General features: G+C 38.8%; 1 protein-coding gene across 1 annotated transcript in view; it reads left to right on the top strand.

Annotated features, from left to right (window-relative positions):
- sptlc2b (serine palmitoyltransferase, long chain base subunit 2b) overlaps positions 1 to 20,139 on the top strand; it is a 52,690-nt gene that overhangs the window by 22,055 nt on the left and 10,496 nt on the right. The window contains exons 7-12 of the mRNA XM_057822716.1: positions 1,242 to 1,366; positions 4,327 to 4,420; positions 4,562 to 4,667; positions 8,568 to 8,787; positions 9,054 to 9,180; positions 18,473 to 18,608. Of these exons, the coding sequence (XP_057678699.1) occupies positions 1,242 to 1,366; positions 4,327 to 4,420; positions 4,562 to 4,667; positions 8,568 to 8,787; positions 9,054 to 9,180; positions 18,473 to 18,608 (808 nt within the window). The remainder of the gene's footprint in view (positions 1 to 1,241; positions 1,367 to 4,326; positions 4,421 to 4,561; positions 4,668 to 8,567; positions 8,788 to 9,053; positions 9,181 to 18,472; positions 18,609 to 20,139) is intronic.

Raw genomic sequence — 20,139 nt, 5'->3', positions numbered from 1 at the left:
AAAAAAAAAAAAACTTACTGCAGCCGACATCCGCTACAAACGACGCCGACGTTGCTAAATACTAGCCCGCACGATGCACGATGCGGGTAGCGTCTGATGACTCAGTCTCATAGAGATCACATGTATGTTGAACTAGATACGAAATGACAGACTCGGCCGCGTCTGGGCAGTGTTAGTAAACAGCCGCCATCTTAAAGCAGTACAGCGCTAACCGCTAATAAAGAGCGCTAAGCGCTAATAAATAAGATTAACATTACTGTCACTAGCTCACGTAACGTTAGCCCTGCAGAGGGCTAGGTTTCTATTAATTATGACCACTTTCGATGCGTGGCTAACGTGTCTTACATACAGGCTTTAACATAACATAGCGTTGTGGAGTGATGAGGGTGTAAAATAAAAACTCAATATTGCTAACTATCAATTTTAGCTCAGTAGCCATTGCTAGATAAAACACCAAGTAGCACTGGTCCCTAATGTGCTCAAATACAGCCTGTATCATACATTTATTTTTGAACACTGCAAAAACTCAAAATCCTATCAGGACTTACAGTTTAGACTAACTTAAAACTTAACTAGAACTTTAAAATGGCTTGACACAAATAGAAATTCAATTGAAACACGTGGGAAAAAAATCCTAACTTTTAAGTGATGTTTGTTATCAAGCGTAACGGCATTTTTAGGTATATATATATATATATATATATATATATATATATGTATATATATATTTTTTTTTTTTAAATCGAAAGGTCTTTTGAGTGAAAGCAGTGAATTAGTCTTTTTAAATTCTAGTTATGTCTGAGATGCAATTGTTGGCTGTTTTCAACAATATACATCGAAAATAAAGACATTGATTGACTGAAAATGGTTCAAGATTAGGTGAAATGTCTTGTTTTCTCATGTATATTTATAATTGGTCTTCACCTAAAAATATATTTTTATCCGATTCCTCGATTAATCGATACAATTTTCAGTCGATTACTCGATTACTAAAATATTCGATAGCTGCAGCCCTAATATAAAGCAAAGCCTTAAAATCAGCTTTAATCTAACAGTCAAAGTAATAATTGACCCCTATGAGATTCTCACATTTGACAAGCTAAACTAAACATATTTTGACAGATCTTGATGGAAACTTGTTTATCCATCCATCCATTATCTCCCGCTTAGTCCGTGAAACTTGTCTATTATTTTTTTATTTAGGGAGCACTTCTACTATATTAACACATTGTGCTTTCCAGGGAATCTTGACATCCATGAGGAGTTGGAACATTTGATTGCCCGGTTTCTTGGTGTAGAATCAGCCATGGCTTTTGGTATGGGCTTCGCTACTAATTCCATGAACATTCCTGCTCTCACTGGGAAGGTATGGAATTTCACTGTCTTCCTTTTCTCCTTTTGTTCTCTGCCAGGCGTGACAGTTCTTCTGACTTACTACATTGTACCCATAGACTTAAAGTGACAAATTTATATTTACGGAACTAGCAAGGGTTCCTGTTACTGCTTTTAAGTGAAAACAACTGCCGGCTCAACACGGTGCAGGTCATGCTGTTCTAAATGCTCTCGTTTCCCGGTAAAGATTTCAAATGATTGTGCTTTTGTTTGATTAATGTCTGTCACTGTTGATCTAAATCCAAGTCAATCATATCACTTTTTACTTGCTTTAATAGCCAGTGTTTGAACAGGAAGCAGAACATACAGCATGCAGAGGCATGAGCAGGATACACAAAGCAAGCATGAGAAACTCAAGGTAGTGATAAAAGCCACAGCCCTTGGCAAGAAGACTCATACATTCTTTACTGAGTCTAATCATGCTCTTGCATATTTTTATTTCCTCCCTTCTTCATAGAGGTATTTCACATTGCGTACAAAGCTTATTTGTTAGTAAGTGTTACCCAATGTAGTATTAATGAGCAAATGTGAGTATTGCCGTATGCATCTAAATTATGTTTAACTCAGTGATGTTTCCCCAGTAAATGTGTTGGGCCTTTAAGTGGAACAAAATGTTGTAAGACAAGCAATTGCTCAATACCAAAATTTTCAGATTGGGACATTGTATGGCCTTACTTTTTATTTTTTAGCTTGTAAGTATTTATAATAGTTACCTAAATACCTTTAGGTAGGCAGTAGTTACCTAAATACCATATTTTCAGCTCTGTAAGGCGCACCTTGAATGAATGGCCTATTTTAAAACATTTTTAATATATAGGGCGCACCGCATTGTAAGACACAGTAGTAGTCGTAGGAGTTAGGGTTGCGTTATGCATACCACCAGATCAGGGGTCAGCAACCCAAAATGTTGAAAGCCATATTGGTCCAAAAAAAAAACCAAATATGTCTGGAGCCGCAAAAAATTAAAAGCCTTAAATAAGCCCTAATAATGAAGGCAACGCATGTTGTATGTATCTGTATTAGCTATGCAGTATTAGCCTACTATCAAAATGACTAAGTTGACTAAAAATACATATTGAGCCTTCATGATTTAATGTTTATTTTCCCTGCAGTGCATCCAACGCACCATGTGACTACTCTGTTGTATGATGACAGTTGTAGTCTGCAGATAGGTGTTCTGATATGTTGATGAATGTCTCCTTCATGTACTCGCCATCTGTGAACGGTTTTCGATGCTTCATTATCTGCAGGGTCGCAACAAAACATGCAGCAGTAGTGGAGTTTGTTGATGCAATCCACTTCTTAAATCTATTTTTGCGCTCCTCTAATTTCTTCAGAAGTAATACAATCGCACTTTTTCCTCTCACTCCAAACTGGGTACTCTGCTTTAAATGTAGTATGCCTTCCCTGGAAATGTGTTTCCACATTACTCTTTTTGTTATTTGACAACTTTTCGCCACAAAGTAAACATTCAGGCAATTCTTCCGCATTGGCAATGAATGCAAATGATTCGGTCCAAGAAACGTTGAATCCTCAGTTATTTTCTCTTTTTTTCCCCCTTTCGGGTCCATGGCCCATCACACAGCCGCCGGTTTGTTTACAATAGCCATCTGCCTGGCATCCACACCCGCTGTTGCATGCTTTGACGCAAATCTTCGTTGACAGAAATGTTGAAACATCATAATGTATTGACGGGACACGGGGCGCGGGGCCGATAAATAGTGGGGCCTGCATTATTGGCGAGACCGTCAAAGCTAACTGAGTGGAATCAAAGACAAAGAGCTTTTTTCGTTGAAAATCCTTGTGAATAAATGCTTAAATCCCAGAATTCTTTATAGATATGGATGTAAAACAGTCTCGATTTTTGGTTAAAAGCACAAAAACGTGCATAAATATTGCAAACTATGATGCCAATGCAGTTGCGGCTAATTTCTCCCATTGATTTTTTTTTTCTCAGCGTTTCAAAATGCATGGATGGTACGAAAAATATAATAATTACCTTGAATCCTTGATCAAATCATTCTTTAGACAATCCTTCCTGTTTGTATGCGGAACAGCTTTCGTACTTTTTCAACAGAAATCCGGCATTAGATCTCTGCGTGTGTTTGTGAATAGCTCCTCTTGATGTGGGCGGTGTCCTACTTGAATGCGAGGCGCAGTGCATGACCGATCTGACCGGTCAATACCATTATGAAGTCTATGGTTGAAATGTAATATTTATTCTACACATTTTCACAGCATTGGAAAACGTTAAGAATGTTTGTGTCATTTTTGTCCTCCTACAGAAACCATATCAAAACAAAAAATATATTTCCCTTAACCATCTTTTTCCATTTTCAAACATTTTTGAAAATGCTCTAGGGAGCCACTAGGGCAGCGCTAAAGAGCTGCATGCGGCTCTCAAAACACAGGTTGCCGACCCCCGCACTAGATGAAGCTTCGCTAAAGGGATTTTCTTGCCATGATCAACCATCATTGGTCCATAGAATAAATAGATGTCGGCTTTTGATGAAATTGAACGTTTATTTCATCGTGTGGAAAATACGGTACCTTCAGGACATAAATGTACATGTAATTATGATGTATGTATCTTGTTTAGCCTTCTTCGAATGTAGACCTGAGGGTGTGTCATTCAGTTTAAACCTGTCAAGGCTGCTTATTAGGCCTTGTTTGACTGCTAGTTCCTTGCACTAAACTGTTTTGACATGCAAGATGTTTATGCAACTTTATACAGTGTAGGGCTTCTTTTCAGCTTGAGGCTCCAAATAAAAAACGGCATTACATTTTTCCCAGACAATTCACAAATACTTGTTTGGTAATGCTGAAATAACAATGGATTATACTGTACTTTCAGCTACAGTACAGTGATATTTGTGCCTGCTTAAACTTGATTACAATTTTTCCCCTTTATCTTTTTCTATTTTCCTGTTTTAGGGGTGTCTCATCCTAAGTGATGAGCTGAATCATGCGTCACTTGTGTTGGGTGCCCGTCTGTCCGGCTCAACAATTCGTGTCTTCAAACACAACAGTAGGTGAACTTCAGTTACTTTTTACATAACTGTTGACAAAGGTACACCAGTAGCATTCATAGCAACTGACCACAATCGTCACCTGAGCATTTAACATTTAACCTAATCACATCTAATTAACGCTCTTGCTTTTGCTTCAGACATGCAAAGCCTAGAGAAACTCCTGCGAGATGCCATTGTACATGGACAGCCAAGGACCCATCGACCCTGGAGAAAAATACTCATTTTAGTAGAGGGCATTTACAGGTAACGTCAATAATAATATGTGACACATACTAGTATACACCTAAACACAAACATTTAAGTTTTTTTCAACAATGTGGCATGTTTCTACCATTCAAACTGAACTAGAGCCACACATAGTAAATAGTCTATAAAGCTCCTTACTGGGCAGCCTCCTCTCTCATGGAGGTGGGACCAATTTAACATTCCAGTAAGTCCTGCCTGATGAAAGTTAAACTGATCGTGCCTAATCTGTCGTGCATGTGACTTGGGTTACTACACGTTTCATTATAGTGGATTAGTTTTTCCTCCAAGTGCCACTGCCACCGCCAGCAAAGTACACATTGCGGAGGCTGAAGATTTTTCTCGGCTGCAGGGAGCCAAGCAGTCCTATGATTTAGAAGACATGCTCTAACTCCGTTTAATCACAGTTTCACAATTGACAACCAGGCTATCTTAGATTAGACACATTATTTTCCTCGATTTGTACAATCAATTTACAGCAGTTTGGAATTTGTCCCACTGCCCTTGACAATGTTTTCTGTATTGGTAATCACCAGAAGTGGGTAATAACGCGTTACATTTACTCCGTTACATTTACTTGAGTAAATTTTTGAGAGAAGTGGGTAATAACGCGTTACATTTACTCCGTTACATTTACTTGAGTAAATTTTTGAGAGAAATGTACTTCTAAGAGTAGTTGTACTAAGCCATCCTTTTTACTTTTACCTGAATAGATTTGGGTAGCACGGTGGTCGAGCGGCTAGCACGTCAGCCTCACAGTTCTGAGATCAAGGGTTCCATCCCAGGCTCAGGCCTTTGTGGCGTTTGCATGTTCGTACCGTGCCGTCCCACATCCCAAAAACATGCATGCTTTAAATGTCCCCAGGTATGTGTGTGAGCTTGAATGGTTTTTCGTCTCCTTGTGTCCTGCAATTGACTGGCAACCGATTCAGGGTGTGCCCCGCCTACTGCCCATAGTTAGCTGGGATAGGCTTCAGCACCCCCGCAACCCTCGTGAGGATAAGTGGCTCAGAAAATTAATGAATGAGTAGAATTGTGAAGAAACACTATTCTTACTCCATTACTTTGGGCTACACTAGTCGTTACATTTTTCCTCTTAATTGTACATATTATATTTTACTTTCTTTTTTTGTGCCAGAGACGCCAACAGTGGCTCAACCAGTTTCACTAATGATACGGCGCAATACAATCACATGACTCCATTATACCAATCAGACTCAAGCTTGCTGTTCTATGAACACGCCAGCTTGTTCAATCAATTGCCGTCTTAAAAGCACCGTAAAAAATAAGTATTTGACATAGAGCTCCGCCGACAAAATGACTCGAAAGTAGGGTTGTTCCGATCCTGTTTTTTTGCTCCCGATCCGATCCCGATCGTTTTAGTTTGAGTATCTGCCGATCCCGATATTTCTTGATCCGATTGCTTTTTTTTGCTCCCAATTCAATTCCAATCATTCCCGATAATTTTTCCCGATCATATACATTTTGGCAATGCATTAAGAAAAAAATGAATAAAACTCGGACGAATATATACATTCAGCATCCAGTACATAAGTACTGTATTTGTTTATTATGACAATAAATCCTTAAGATGGCATTTACATTATTAACATTCTTTCTGTGAGAGGGATCCACGGATAGAAAGACTTGTAATTCTTAAAGGATAAATGTGACTTTGTATATTGTGACTAAATATTGCCATCTAGTGTATTTGTTGAGCTTTCAGTAAATGATACTGTAGCCATTTAACTGTTCTGCCGAAATGCATGATGGGAAGTGCAACCATGCCTGTGCGTAGTGGCACCAATTGATATATCTTCTCTGCGTTGGGAAATAACATAGGGTGTTAAGAAAAAGATCAACTACATTTCTTCCCCACATTGCTTCCCACGATATTTCTTATTGTTGAGAGAGGGATTTTAAGGCTTTAGCCAACTAAAAAAAGTCTCCAAAGACTGCCAAAATGCACTCTGCTCATTTTGCGCTGCCTTTTAGCTCTATATAAAGGTAAATCGGCGCCATTATAGATTGAACGCGACAATGCATGAGTGGGTCGTGCAGCGCATGCGTTAATTGCGTTAAATATTTTAACGTGATTAATTTTAAAATAATTACAGCCATTAACGCGATAAATTTGATTGCCCTAGTTTAAGCCAAAACTAAAGACTCTGGATGAGTGTAAGACAATTTGTCTGTAACGTTAAATACAATAAGAAAACAATTTGATTAAAAAATATATATATATTTAAAAAAAAGCATGTCCGATATTTTTTTGCCGATTCCGATACTTCGAAAATGACGTGATCGGACATCCCAATCGATCGGGACATCTTTACTCGAAAGTGTATATTTTAATCTCTCTCCCAGTTTTTATTTGGCACTGTTGCTGCCCACGGATGGCTCGCTAAGTGCGTAACATAAAACGAGCCACTTAAGTTCACAAGTGGCACAAATTTATTTACACAGTCAAACTCGAAATGAACAATATATACAAAATGTGGAAGAAGCGCGGCTTCAGGGTAAGCCCAGGCCAAAACAACAAACAAAGGAATCTACACTTTAACTCCACCCCTAACTAAACCCTGATCGTAAAAAGGAAAGGAGAAAAAGACAGCCACTACTATAGCTTCTTACACTAAACAAAACATGAGAAAACAGGTTGAACAGAAATGGCAGCTTACCCCTACTGCTTCAGTGCTCATATTTACAGCGGTGAACAAAAACGATCCAATAATGAATAAACACAAAAGACCTCACCGAAAAAGCGGGAGTGTATCAAACTAGCGATCAAATGCACAAGAGAGTGAATGGCGGCACGAATGCTGTCAAATGCGACCTTAGCTGTCAGTTGACAGCGTCTGGTTTTTTAAGCTTGGCGCCCTGTTTCGTGGCCAATCAGCGGCGGCGACGTCGTCGGTCCGTCCGGCGCCGATCATCTTACGTCACAGCGGGAGGGGAAGCAGCCAGCTGGCAGAGGCGAAGATCAGCTAACTGAAAGAGTCTCAAAAAAAACAATAATTAAACGGCCAGGGATTGACCACGGAAGACCGGAGATATGATGCTTTTAATTTCAGAACAGGAAATATATTTTCCTCCTCTAGAGGGCACTCATGCTCTTTAGACGTATAATGCTGAATTTCCGTTTTTTTTTTCTTTCTCTCGCCAGAATTCAAAGTTGTTGTTTTTTTATGATTGTATTTCTTTTGCTTAATGTGATTACCGTATGTAATTTGTCATAGTACAGTATATTAATAACAGTTCAATTAGATAACTTTTTGCTTAGGAAAAAAAAATACCGTTGTTTAAAAAAATAAAATCAAACATTTTAACCAGTTACTCACAATGTTACTCATTACATGAGTATTGTTTTCACCAATTTTTTTTTTTTTTTTACTTGTACTTGAGTACATTTTTGGGATTACTACTTTTAACTTGAGTACAGGTAATATTATTTTTGAAGTGATGCTACTCTTATTTGAGTAAAATTTTGGCTACTCTTCCCACCTCTGGTAATCATTCATGCGGATGAATCCCATTTTCAAACAACCAGCAAAACCTAATGTCCTCTTAACAATAGTGTTGAAGTTGTCCGACTTGTCTTTCTAAGGCGAACACTCAGATTGTTGAAATAGAAAGTGCTTAATCGAGTAGTCAATCACATCCAAACAAAGGTTACTTTAAAAATTTGTAGTCTGCACAGGCCAAGGGTCACTTTCCTGCTAAATCCAAAATAATGTTTTATGGGTAGTAAATTCTCCCAAGTGAAGATTCTTGTTTTTGGAATGGAAGTAAAATGATGATATCAGACATTCACCCAAAATCTTAACGAAATACAGTTTTAACTTTTCTTTTTGTTATTGTTCTTGTTTTTAATCTGTACTTTACGTTCTTGTCCCAAAGCATGGAGGGTTCTATTGTGCGTTTGCCAGAGGTCATTGCCCTAAAGAAGCGCTACAAGGCATACGTATACCTGGATGAGGCCCATAGTATTGGTGCCTTGGGGCCTAACGGCAAGGGAGTGGTGGACTACTTTGGTCTAGATCCCACGGATGTGGACGTCATGATGGGAACATTCACAAAAAGTTTTGGTGGAGCTGGGGGTTACATCGGAGGCAAAAAGGTCAGTGGATACCATTAAATGTGAAAATGGAAACAATACTATAAAGGGGAACTGTTATGTGTATAAAATGGAAGCACTCTACATTGTGCAATTTGATTATGAAATTGCTAGATTCTTATGCTTGCTGACAAAGGTTTACATCGGTCATAAAGATCTGTTGATGCATGTTCATGCCGAGATGAACAATTAAACTGGGTTTGACAGTAAAATTTCATGTTGCAAATTTCAGGAAATAAAGATCTCACAAGTTGTGAATGCCTCTTTAGGAGCTGATTGAATACCTGCGACAACACTCTCACAGTGCCATGTATGCCACCTCAATGCCTCCACCCGTGGCCCAACAAATCATCACCTCAATGAAAATCATTATGGGAGAGGACGGGACCACACTGGGTATGTTCCACACTACTTGATAACTATTGTTTTTTATTGACAAGATGTCGGATGGTTACAGCTGAGTAGACTAAAGAGAACAATTACATGGAGTATAACAGGTTAACGTGTAGGGGTGGGAACCTCTTGGTAACTCACGATACAATACGATTTGCGATACAAAGCTTACGATAACAATGATCTCACGATATGGCGATCAGTGTTGTTAATAACGGCGTTACAATATAACGGCGTTACTAACGGCGTTATTTTTTTCAGTAGTGGGTAATCTAATTAATTACTTTTCTCATCTTGGCAACGCCGTTACCGTTACTGAGGACGGAAAGGCATGCGTTACTATATTGGTCGAAAAGTCTGAGGGAGACTGACTCACCGAGACGACTGAGCAGAGCAGGAGTGTGGAGGAGGCAAGAAAGTTGTGACGCCGAACAAACGCGATGCTAGGTAGCTCCAATAATACATGTTGTAGCCGATAGCCTTCAAACTACGCCCGCATGTTATGGTAGATATGGTAGACATGGTAGATATCAATGTACTGTATATAGATATAACTAGATGCAAAATGACAGACATGGCACTAAATGCGTTAGTAGACAGCCGCCATCTTGAAGCAGTAGACTTTTTAGGACGGCTCTTTATATAAAATACAACTTTTTATATAAAATACTTCTAAATCGGCAAAATCTTGACTTGAATCTATCTTCAAATGATGAAACAGTTTTAAAACTTTCATATGTCGAAAGTAGAGAGAAGGGAACTAATGCAATAATAGGAGCAATTCTAACAACTTTTAACAGTTGATTCAGGGTAAAGAGTAAATTAGGGTAAAGAATTGGGCTCGGGCCAATTGTACCAAAAACCTTCACAAAAAACTTCACATAGTGTGGCCAATGTTTTTTTTTGTTTTTGTTTTTTTTTAACAACCATTCACAATACATTGGTCAGGAAATCATTCAACAAAACACCTAATAAACAGAAAACGAACTATCTTCATCCTTCTGCTGTAAGGTTATCTCTTGTAGACATCCAATCTACAGTGGTACTTCTACATACGAAGTCAATTCGTTCCAGAACCTTGTTTGTAAGTCGAAATTGTCAGGGGTCGAGCAGGATTTTCCCATAAGAATAAATTATAATTCCATTAATTCGTTCCGCAGCCCAAAAACCTCCACTAAATCCTTAATAAATATTGCTGGTATTATTACACATGGCAGTTACACATATCAAAACAAACAAATTATAAATAAAAATTGGGATAATAATATAATAATAATTAGGGTTGTTCCAATCATGTTTTTTTGCTCCCGTTCCGATCCCGATCATTTTAGTTTGAGTATCTGCCGATCCCGATATTTCCCGATCCGATTGCTTTTTTTTGCTCCCGATTAGATTCCAATCATTCCCGATAATTTTTCCCGATCATATACATTTTGGCAATGTATTAAGAAAAAAATGAATTTAAAAAAAAATGAAATATGAAATTAAAAATGAAAAATGAATAAAACCTGGACAAATACATTCAACATACAGTACATTAGTACTGTATTTGTTAATTATGACAATAAATCCTCAAGATGGCATTTACATTATTAACATTCTTTCTGTGAGAGGGATCCACGGATAGAAAGACTTGTGACTTTGTATATTGTAAATATTGCCATCTAGTGTATTTGTTGAGCTTTCAATAAATGATACTGTACCCATGCCCAAATGCATGATGGGAAGTGGTTCCGATAATTTGAAAATGACGTGATCGGACATCCCGATTGATCGGGATATCTCTAATAATAATAATTCCTCTAATAAATTAACGAATCGGGTTCTAATGTGGCGGACATTTTTTGCTGTACATGAACGTTACAGAGAGAGGGAGTGGTTGAAGAGAGCTTACTTTCACTCTCAACGTTTTCTTGAGAACACCGTCCATTGCGGAGGACAGTTGGCGTTTTGTGTTGCAACGTGAAGCAATTATCAGAGAATCCCAAAATTTGAAAAATAAGGTCCTAATGAAACCTTTTTTCAAATTTGTGTTGACTTGCATCCATCTTTTTTTTTTTTTTTTTCCAAAAGAAATATCAAAATTCTGAATTAGTCTCAAAATCATTAAATGTTAGGTGAATCAAATGTGGTACATTTGGATAAGTTCTGAAATAAATGATAAAAACGAAGCTGGCGATTTATTTGGCAATGTTACCACAATAATATTTGTCACCTTAACTTATAAAGACCGTGGAGATATATTGTTAAGCCAGTTCACGGATGTGCACCCCACGCTCATATTTTTCTATAATTTGCATAATCATTTCAATGGTAAGCGTCACCTTTTTCCTTGTTTCACCACCGGTACCAACCTTTTTTAAACCTGTGTTGATTTCTCTCACAAGAAAATCCGCCGTGCGTTTGTCTGCGGTGCTGTCATTTTGTCGTATTTCGAGCATGTCGTCGGATGTAGAAACAAATGGCGAGTCAAATTTTACGTCGGATGTCGAAAAGATCGTGTGTCGAAGCAATTGTATGTCAAGGTACCACTGTATTTGAACTGGGAGCGTGGCAGCAAATGAACCCCTCCCACTTCAAACGGGCCCCTCCCACTTCTATAACTGTCAGTGGCAGCCAGTGCCAGGCTACGAGGTAATTTTGGGCCATTTCAGGTAAGCCTGTCGCAATATGCAATAATTCCATTTATCGCGCGATATATAAAAATAAAGACGGTAATTTTCGTGCTGCGATTTATCGCCTCGCGTGCACGCGCGCGCGCGACGCACGCGCTTGCGGCAGATGTGTGGCAGACGTGCTTGATAGCGCTGTTTAAAGTTCAGCTTCCTTGTGCCACTCTGTTTTATTGACTTCTGGGTATGTTCGTTTTATACATTTGAGTGACCGTCATTTAATGGATGGAGGCAGGGTCGAGTGCACTGTCGGCGCACAGCAAAGAGCGAGCGGAATGAGGAAGAGGACGAACCAGTCTGCAAAATGTTTTTGGAGGTTGTTTCAACAAAGATGGCCAACAGAATAAATCTACATGCTCATTTGAAACACTATTATCCTCTCCAGTTTTCACTGCTTAGTAAGAAGACTGCATCGCAACAAGCGGAGCCTCCTCGTCATGTTGACAATTAGAGGTATTCGCTTGATGTGAGAAATACAGACGACACCGCGCAAAATAGCGTTCCCTGACGGAAAGTGAAGTCCGCTACACTGCTGAAGAAATGAGACCGTTTTACCTCTGTTAAATGATATTTGATATCTTTGGGAGCCAAATTTTTGTTACTGCTACTTAATTAGTCTATTTTTCTCTGTTGTTGTTGAAGTGCAATTACTGTGACTGCAACTTTATACCTATATGCCTAAATGCTTCAGTTATTAAGTGCAATTTTATTTTTTCTTGAAAAAAGACATTTAATATGTGTTTCTGTGCGGTATTAATATTGTTGTCTTTTACTTGAAAGAGGCATGGTCTATTGTTTTTAGTTGTGATTTCTTAAAAGGTATTTTTTAATTTAAAAGTAAACATTTATTGCGTTTAAATGGGTGTACTAGATCTATTAATATATACTGTATTCTCACTGTGTTATTGTAAATTGGTTAAAAGGGGACGGGACTTGATAAGCATATGCTTCTCTCGTCAGTCCTTGTCTTTTCTTCGTTTTTTTCGGGTTGCTCATATCACATCTTGCAACTGTCAATGATACCGATGATGATGACAATAAATAAAAATAAACGCTCAAAAAAAATTTTTTTGGGTGGGGGTGGGGGGTGCGCAATAATATCGCATATCGCAATAATTTATGAGATAATTTATCGCCCACTAAAATTTGTTATCGCGACAGGCCTAATTTCAGGTCATCACCTGTTGATCATCAGTCACTTCCTGTTGATTTCAAGCATTTTATGGGTCACTTCCTGATGATTTTGGGTTACAGAACAGGAAGTGACCCGCAAATAATAATTAATAATAATAATAATAATAATACATTTTATTTCTAGAGCGCTTTTCAAACACACAAAGACGCTTCACAAGAGACATGGAATCACAGTACGATAAAAAGGTATTAAAAGGATAAAAAATTAAAAGCACAATAAAAAGAAGTAAAAATGTGACAGCTAGGGGTTATGGTGGGTAAGAAAGAGTGAACAGGTGTGTTTTCAGTCTAGATTTGAAAAGTGATAGAGTAGATATGCTGCGGAGATCAGGGGGTAGGGAGTTCCAGAGCTGGGGGGCGCAATGACTAAAAGCTCTGGAACCAAAGGTGGAGAGGCAGACACCGGGGACGGAGAGGGGAGGAATAGTGGTAGAGCGAAGTGAACGGGTTGGATTGTTTAGACGGAGAAGATCGCAAAGGTAGGGAGGGGCCAGGGCATGGAGTATTTTGAAGGTGATGATGAGGATTTTGTAATTGATTCTTTGTTTGACGGAAAGCCAGTGAAGTTGACGGAGGATGGGGGTAATGTGGTGTGTTGCGGGGGTTCGTGTGATGAGGCGTGCTGCTGAGTTCTGGAGGAGCTGCAGTTTCTGGAGGGACTTGTTAGGGAGACCGAAGAGCAGTGAGTTGCAATAATCGAGCCGGGAGGTTATTAGATTACAGACCAGGGTGGAAACGGTATGGCGGGTGAGAGAAGGGAGGAGGCGAGAAATGTTGCGAAAGTGGAAATAAGCTGATCTGGTGATGCTATTGATATGTGACCGGAAGGAAAGTGTGCTGTAGAGGATGACGCCCAGACTCTTAACCTGAGACGAAGGAGAGATCGGTAAATTGTTGATTGTAAGAGAGAACTTATGGATATTAGAGAGCGTTGCGGTGGTACCAATTAAGAGGACTTCTGTTTTGGAGCTGTTAAGTAGGAGGAAGTTGGAGGGGAACCAGGAGTTAATGTCATCTAAGCAGAGGGTGAGGGAGGAAGGTGGGAGGGAGGCGGTTGGTTTTGAGGATATGTAGAGCTGGGTGCCAACCGCGTAACAGTGAAAGTGGATGTTGTGTTTACGGAAGATGGAACCGAGGGGTAGAATGTAGATGATGAAGAGGAGCAGCCCCAGGACAGAGCCCTGGGGCACGCCAGCGGAGACAGGGAGGGAACTGGATTGATGGGGGCCAAGTTTGACGAATTGTGTGCAGTTGGACAGGTAGGAAGTGAACCAGGAAAGGGGTTTGTGGGTGATACCAATGGAATAGACAGTGACTCAAACTCAACAGGAAGTAACCTGTAAATGCCGTCAAATGAACAGAAAGTGACCTGTAAATACCCCGAAAATCAGAAAGAGTGACTGAATGGTCGGTCGGGTTCTGAATGAACAAATGTTTTTTCGCCCTTCCCAGTTTTAATGGATTGGGCGTCGAGCGCCATCTATGGCAGCCATAGATTTAACTGAGACACTATTACGGTGGAAGATTTTGGTAGCAACTTGTTGGTTTCGTATATTTGTTTTTTAAACATTGACACCTTTTTATAACGATATCTCGATTCTTGGCGTGAGCGTATCGATAACCTTTAAGGAAGCAAAGCATCACGATATACCACCATTTTGATATTTTGTCACACCCCTAGTCACCTGATTTGATTGGTTTGCAGTGGGCCTTGTTTTTACATTAGTACTAACCCCAAGAACTGTGTTTTTGAATTAAAGGTGATATTATATTTGACCACTAGGTGTCAGTACAAACCAGTATATTGTACTGTGTCTAAATATAGTTATCAATTTGACCTGCTTAATTACGTAAATGTATTTATGTCATACTTTTATGTCAAAGGTAAGTTTGGATGCCATTTTCTTTTTACATATGTCTTTATACTTGAAATTTATTGGAAAAAAATACTTGGTTCAACAAGTAGGTAAAGTAAATTTCCCCTCTGTGAATTATTATTAAATATTATACAGTGATTCCTCGGTTTTCACGGTCAATGGGGACCCCCCCCTCCCCAACAAAATACACGAAGTATAGGTGGAGCTTATTTATATTTTTAAAAAATGTGTGTTCAATGTATTTGTTCAGATTTAACAGCATTGCAAAGAGATACATACAGTCATGTGAAAAAATTAGGATACCAATTAACTACTCAGTTCTTAAGAAATATTCACATATCAATGTCTGATGTTGTTTTTTTTTTTATCTCTGGAAAAGAAAGTGGTTTAATTGCAGGTAAACAACCAAAATTAACGTTGTTTTACTTATTAAACCAAATATATCAACAAAAATGTATATTTTAACTGAGGAAAAATTTAGGACACCCTACCCCCTAATAGCTACTGTTACCCATTTTTACCCCCTTAACTTCAGTGGGAATAGCTAGTGTTAACCCCTTTGGTGAAATAATTTCAGTGAGACGCTTTTTGTAGCCATCTACCAGTCTTTAACATCGGTCTCAAGAAAGTTTGCCCCACTCCTCACCACAGAATACTTTGAACTGTGAGATGTTTGAGGGGTTTCTTGCATGTACAGCCTGTTTCAAGTCACCCTGCTGCATCTCAATGGGATTATGATCTGGGCTTTTGACTCGGCCATTCCAGGACTCATCATTTCATCCTTTTCAGCCAGTCCTTTATGGATTTACTGGTATGTTTTTGGTCATTGTCATGTTGCAGGGTCCAGTTTCACTTCAGCAAATTTTTTTCACAGTTGATCTCACATGTTCCTGAAACACCCTCTGATTCACAATAGAATTCATGGTGGATTCTATGATGGTGAGCTGGCCAGGTCGTGCTGCATCAAAGCATCCCCAAACCATGACACTTCGACCTCCATGTTTCACAGTTGGTATGAGGTTCTTTTCCTGAAATGCTGTATTGGGTTTACACCCAACATGTCCTCTGTTCTGGTGTCCAAATAATTCAATATTAGATTCATCTGTCAAAAGAACATTATTCCAGAAGTGATGGTCTTTGTCTACATTCACTGTGGCAAACTTCAGTCTGGCCTTCATGTTCTTCTTGGAGAGGAAAGGTTTCCTCCTTGCACACCTCCCATGAAGGTTAAACTTGTGAAGTCTCTTTCTGATTGTAGAGGTATGCAGTTTCACATCAACAGTAGCAAGAACCTGCTGTAGGTCCCGTGATGACATTTTAGGGTTTTTGGAGACTTCTTTTAGCATCTTGCGGTCTGCTCTCGGGGTGAACTTGCTTAGACGGCCAGACTGGGGCATGTTGGCAGTTGTTTTGAATGTCCTCCACTTGTAGACTATTTTTCGGACTGTGAAATGGCTGTTTTTATATTCTTTTGAGATCTTTTGAAATCACTTACCAAAGTCATAAGCATCTACAATATTCTTTCTGAAGGCCTCAGACAGCTACTTTGATCTCACCATGGTGTTTTCTCTCACTTCAACAGTCACTGTTGAAAGTATTCTGCGTTGAAGAGTGAGGCAAACTTTCTTCAGAGCGATGTCAAAGACTGGTAGATGGCTACAAAAAGTGTTTAATTGAAGTTATTTCAGCCAAAGGCGCTAACACTAGCTATTCTGCGGTAGGGTGTCCTAACTTTTTCCTTAGTTAGAATATGCCTTTTTGTTGATATATTTGGTTTAATGAGTAAAACAATGTTCATTTTTGTTGTTTACCTGCAATTAAATCACTTTGTTTTCCAAAGATGAAGAAAAAAAAGATCAGGCATTGCTATGTTAAAATTTCTTGATAAAGAACTGAATATTTCATGGGGTGTCCTCTAATTTTTTCACGTGACTGTTTTCCCCTTTTTTCCCAAAGTATACTTTTTAAAAACAAGACAAAACAAACAAAAAACCTGTAATGTATATTTTAATGTTTTTTAAGCACTGCAAATGTAATAATCATGATATAAATGAGATATATTTAAAATAAAACAATGATTTGTTCCTCTATACATTTTTTTTTTTTTACTGAAAAAAATCCGCGATGAACTGCGGCTGCAAAGTTTGAAGCCCAAAGTAGCGAGAGATCACTAACCCTTTAACCAAAGACTGGTTCAGCAGTCAGTTACTGATTTTTAGGCAATAACATGTTGAACTGATGTAACATTAGCTGGTACTATCGTAAAGAGACCTTTCTTTATTGTTTTCAGATGTGTTTCTACTGTGCGCTTTTTTTTTTTTTTTTTTTGCCTTCATGCTGGGTACAAAGCAGCATGGTGCTAAGCCCTGGTGAGCGGTATAGATCAAACTCAGTTGGATACATCTACATACATAAATAAAGCACTAAATCTTATTTCTTGGAAGTGTCCCATTTAAATTATTAGTCTCCACAACTGTAGTCCTTGCAGAATAAAACTCATTAAAACAAAGGCAGCAGAGATGAAATGGAGTCACCTTGACATGCGTGCCATTCAATTCCTGTAGGCACAGCTCCATCTGCTGGATGTGGTTGGTCAATTGTCCAACTTGGCCCAGTGAAACTATTGCAGTTTTAGTTTAATTACAATATAATTACAATCATAAAACCAAATGTGTCGTGGAAACTGGCTGTGCAGTTTTTACATAATCCAGCCATCATGCTTGGCAGAGGCAATAAACACCTGAACCCTTTTCGCTGGCCGAGGACTGACCTAACGTCATGATCGTCATCTGCTCTGAAGATAGCCAGACTAGCGGAGCTGGCTCGAGTTTTCCTCGTGGAAGAATTACAATGACAGCCTGATGTGTTGCAGCCCAGTCACCTGTTTCAAGTCTTTGAAGATCCAGGCACGAATGCAAAGTTGGATCTGTTTGATAGTTAGAACGTTTCCTTTACACAAACAGCCAGTTACGGTTTCCTGCATCAAATCACATCAATCATGTAGAAGGATTGGGGGGGGAATGCTAAACACAAGTGTCTAAATTTCACTTAACGGCAGTGCATTGAGTTCTGTCTTTTATTCTTTTTGTTTTTAAGTAAGTATAATTTCAGACTTGGCTTCTTCTCATTGTGCTTTGAAGTTAGTTTTATGCATGTTTTTCCTACTCAGTCAGACAGATGTATGTTGCCGCTGGCATATTGTACCATTTGTTTGCTAAGACGATATCTCACGGGTCATGTGGCCTGAGGACACTGCGGGCAAATCCACATTGTGCATCAGTCAAACGAGAGGACTGATGCTTGTTTAACTTCACCCCTACTGACCCCCAACTTAATGAATCCTGGCTGTCGCTGAGTGGACGTGTTCTACATATTCAAGGAAAACTACAAAATTACTTCATAAGTCACGAAGGAGGAAATGTTCCACGAAAGTGCATGCGCTTCCTATCATTTGGACATAAACGTTGTGGGGAGAGTGGAAGCGAAATTGTTCCGTGTACTTACTTGAAAATGATTCTCTTGTAACAATGCTTGTCTGCTCGTCCTTTCCAGGTGCAGACCGCCTCCGCCAGCTATCCGAGAACACAACCTACTTCCGCAGGAAACTTTGTGAGATGGGCGTCATCATCTATGGCAACAGTGACTCACCTGTCGTACCCGTGATGCTCTACATGCCTGCCAAAATTGGGTTTGTGAATTCAGTTCAATAATGTTTTCTTTGATTATATTCAAGTCGATTTCAACTAGGGCTGCAGCTATCGATTATTTTAGTAATCGATTAATCTATTGATTAGTTAGTAAATGAATAATCGGATGAAAAACGTTAATACCTTGCAAAATAATTTGTAGGAGATGTAAAATGAGAGAAACAGGTGTTTATGCTTGCAATGATATTTATTTTGGCTTGCTAAGATTATACTTTCAAAAGATCATGAATTAAATGCGAACACAAAATAAAATTCCCAGGTGCTTCTTTAAACTATGCAGAATTGCACTTTCATTTCACAAGAGCAATAAATGCATTTAAAACTAAATTAGAATACCTGAGCTTAGCCTCAAACGGTATAAAAATAATAATAATGTTGTACTTAGATCTAAACCTGTCGCAATACGCAATAATTCCATTTATCGCAAGATAAATAAAAATGAAGGCGGTAATTTTTCCGTTGCGATGTATCGCCTCGCGTGTGGCAGACGTGCTGTTAAAAGTTCGGATTCGTTGTTACTAACTGCGCAAAATGCATTTTCGTTCCAGGTCCGGCAAAAAAATATCGCCGGAGCCAATCGTTCCCCTTATATCTTATTGTTCAATGTATACTGTAAACATTGTTACCGATTTGACTGCTACGAACAACCTCGCTACGAACAACCTCGCTTTGACATCTGACAGCTGAATGGAAATGATGAACATTGAGTGTCAAATTAAGAGTGCTGTGCTTCAAACTCGTCCTGTTTATGAAAGTTGATTGTCATGTGCTGGTGTTGTGCAGTAATGAGCAGACGTGACTTCAGCGGCGTAACTTTTTTAATGCACGCACACACTAGATATCATGAAATAGCAACTAGATGTGCTACCACCCATGCCATTGGCTACGGAGCCCAGAGTGATTATGGGACACGTAGTCCATGTAGTACATCGATGAATTCTAAACTGTCATGACTGAATGAAAGTTAAGAAGGTCAAATCAATCCATACCAGTGATTATAGATAATGTTGCAAATATTGTTAATTCAGTACGTGACACAGATCGATTCAGACCACAAATAGGATGTCTTGCTGATGTAGTAAACCTAGCTGCTAAGAGAGCTGTAGCAATCAACAGTTCGCCCCGCCTCACTTTACGAACAGTAAAAATTGTTCTCAGCACTTTTATACAAACATTTTTTCAGATCAGTAAGAAGTAAGGACATAAATATTATGCACTTAAATGCATGTTTATATGATGGCAATTTAATTTTTGCTTGTTAGCAAAAAAAAAAAAAAAAAACGAAACAAAAATTATAATTGTTATTTTTTTTCAGAGCGTTAAATGTATTGAATCGGATTGAAAATTGTGTCCCCTGTATCGAAAATCGTACCGAACCGTGACTTAACACTTAACTATATCGTTGCATCCCTATGGAACACCATTGCAGAAGCTATGAGGGGGAAAGTTTTCATTTGCCCAAATGCTTAAGTTATTAAGTGCAATTTTATTTTTTTTCTTGAAAAACACATT

Source organism: Corythoichthys intestinalis, chromosome 19, assembly GCF_030265065.1.
Source record: "Corythoichthys intestinalis isolate RoL2023-P3 chromosome 19, ASM3026506v1, whole genome shotgun sequence".
Taxonomy (NCBI): domain Eukaryota; kingdom Metazoa; phylum Chordata; class Actinopteri; order Syngnathiformes; family Syngnathidae; genus Corythoichthys; species Corythoichthys intestinalis.
The sequence above is the reverse complement of the archived record's forward strand: the minus strand, read 5'-3'. Positions and strand labels throughout refer to the sequence as shown.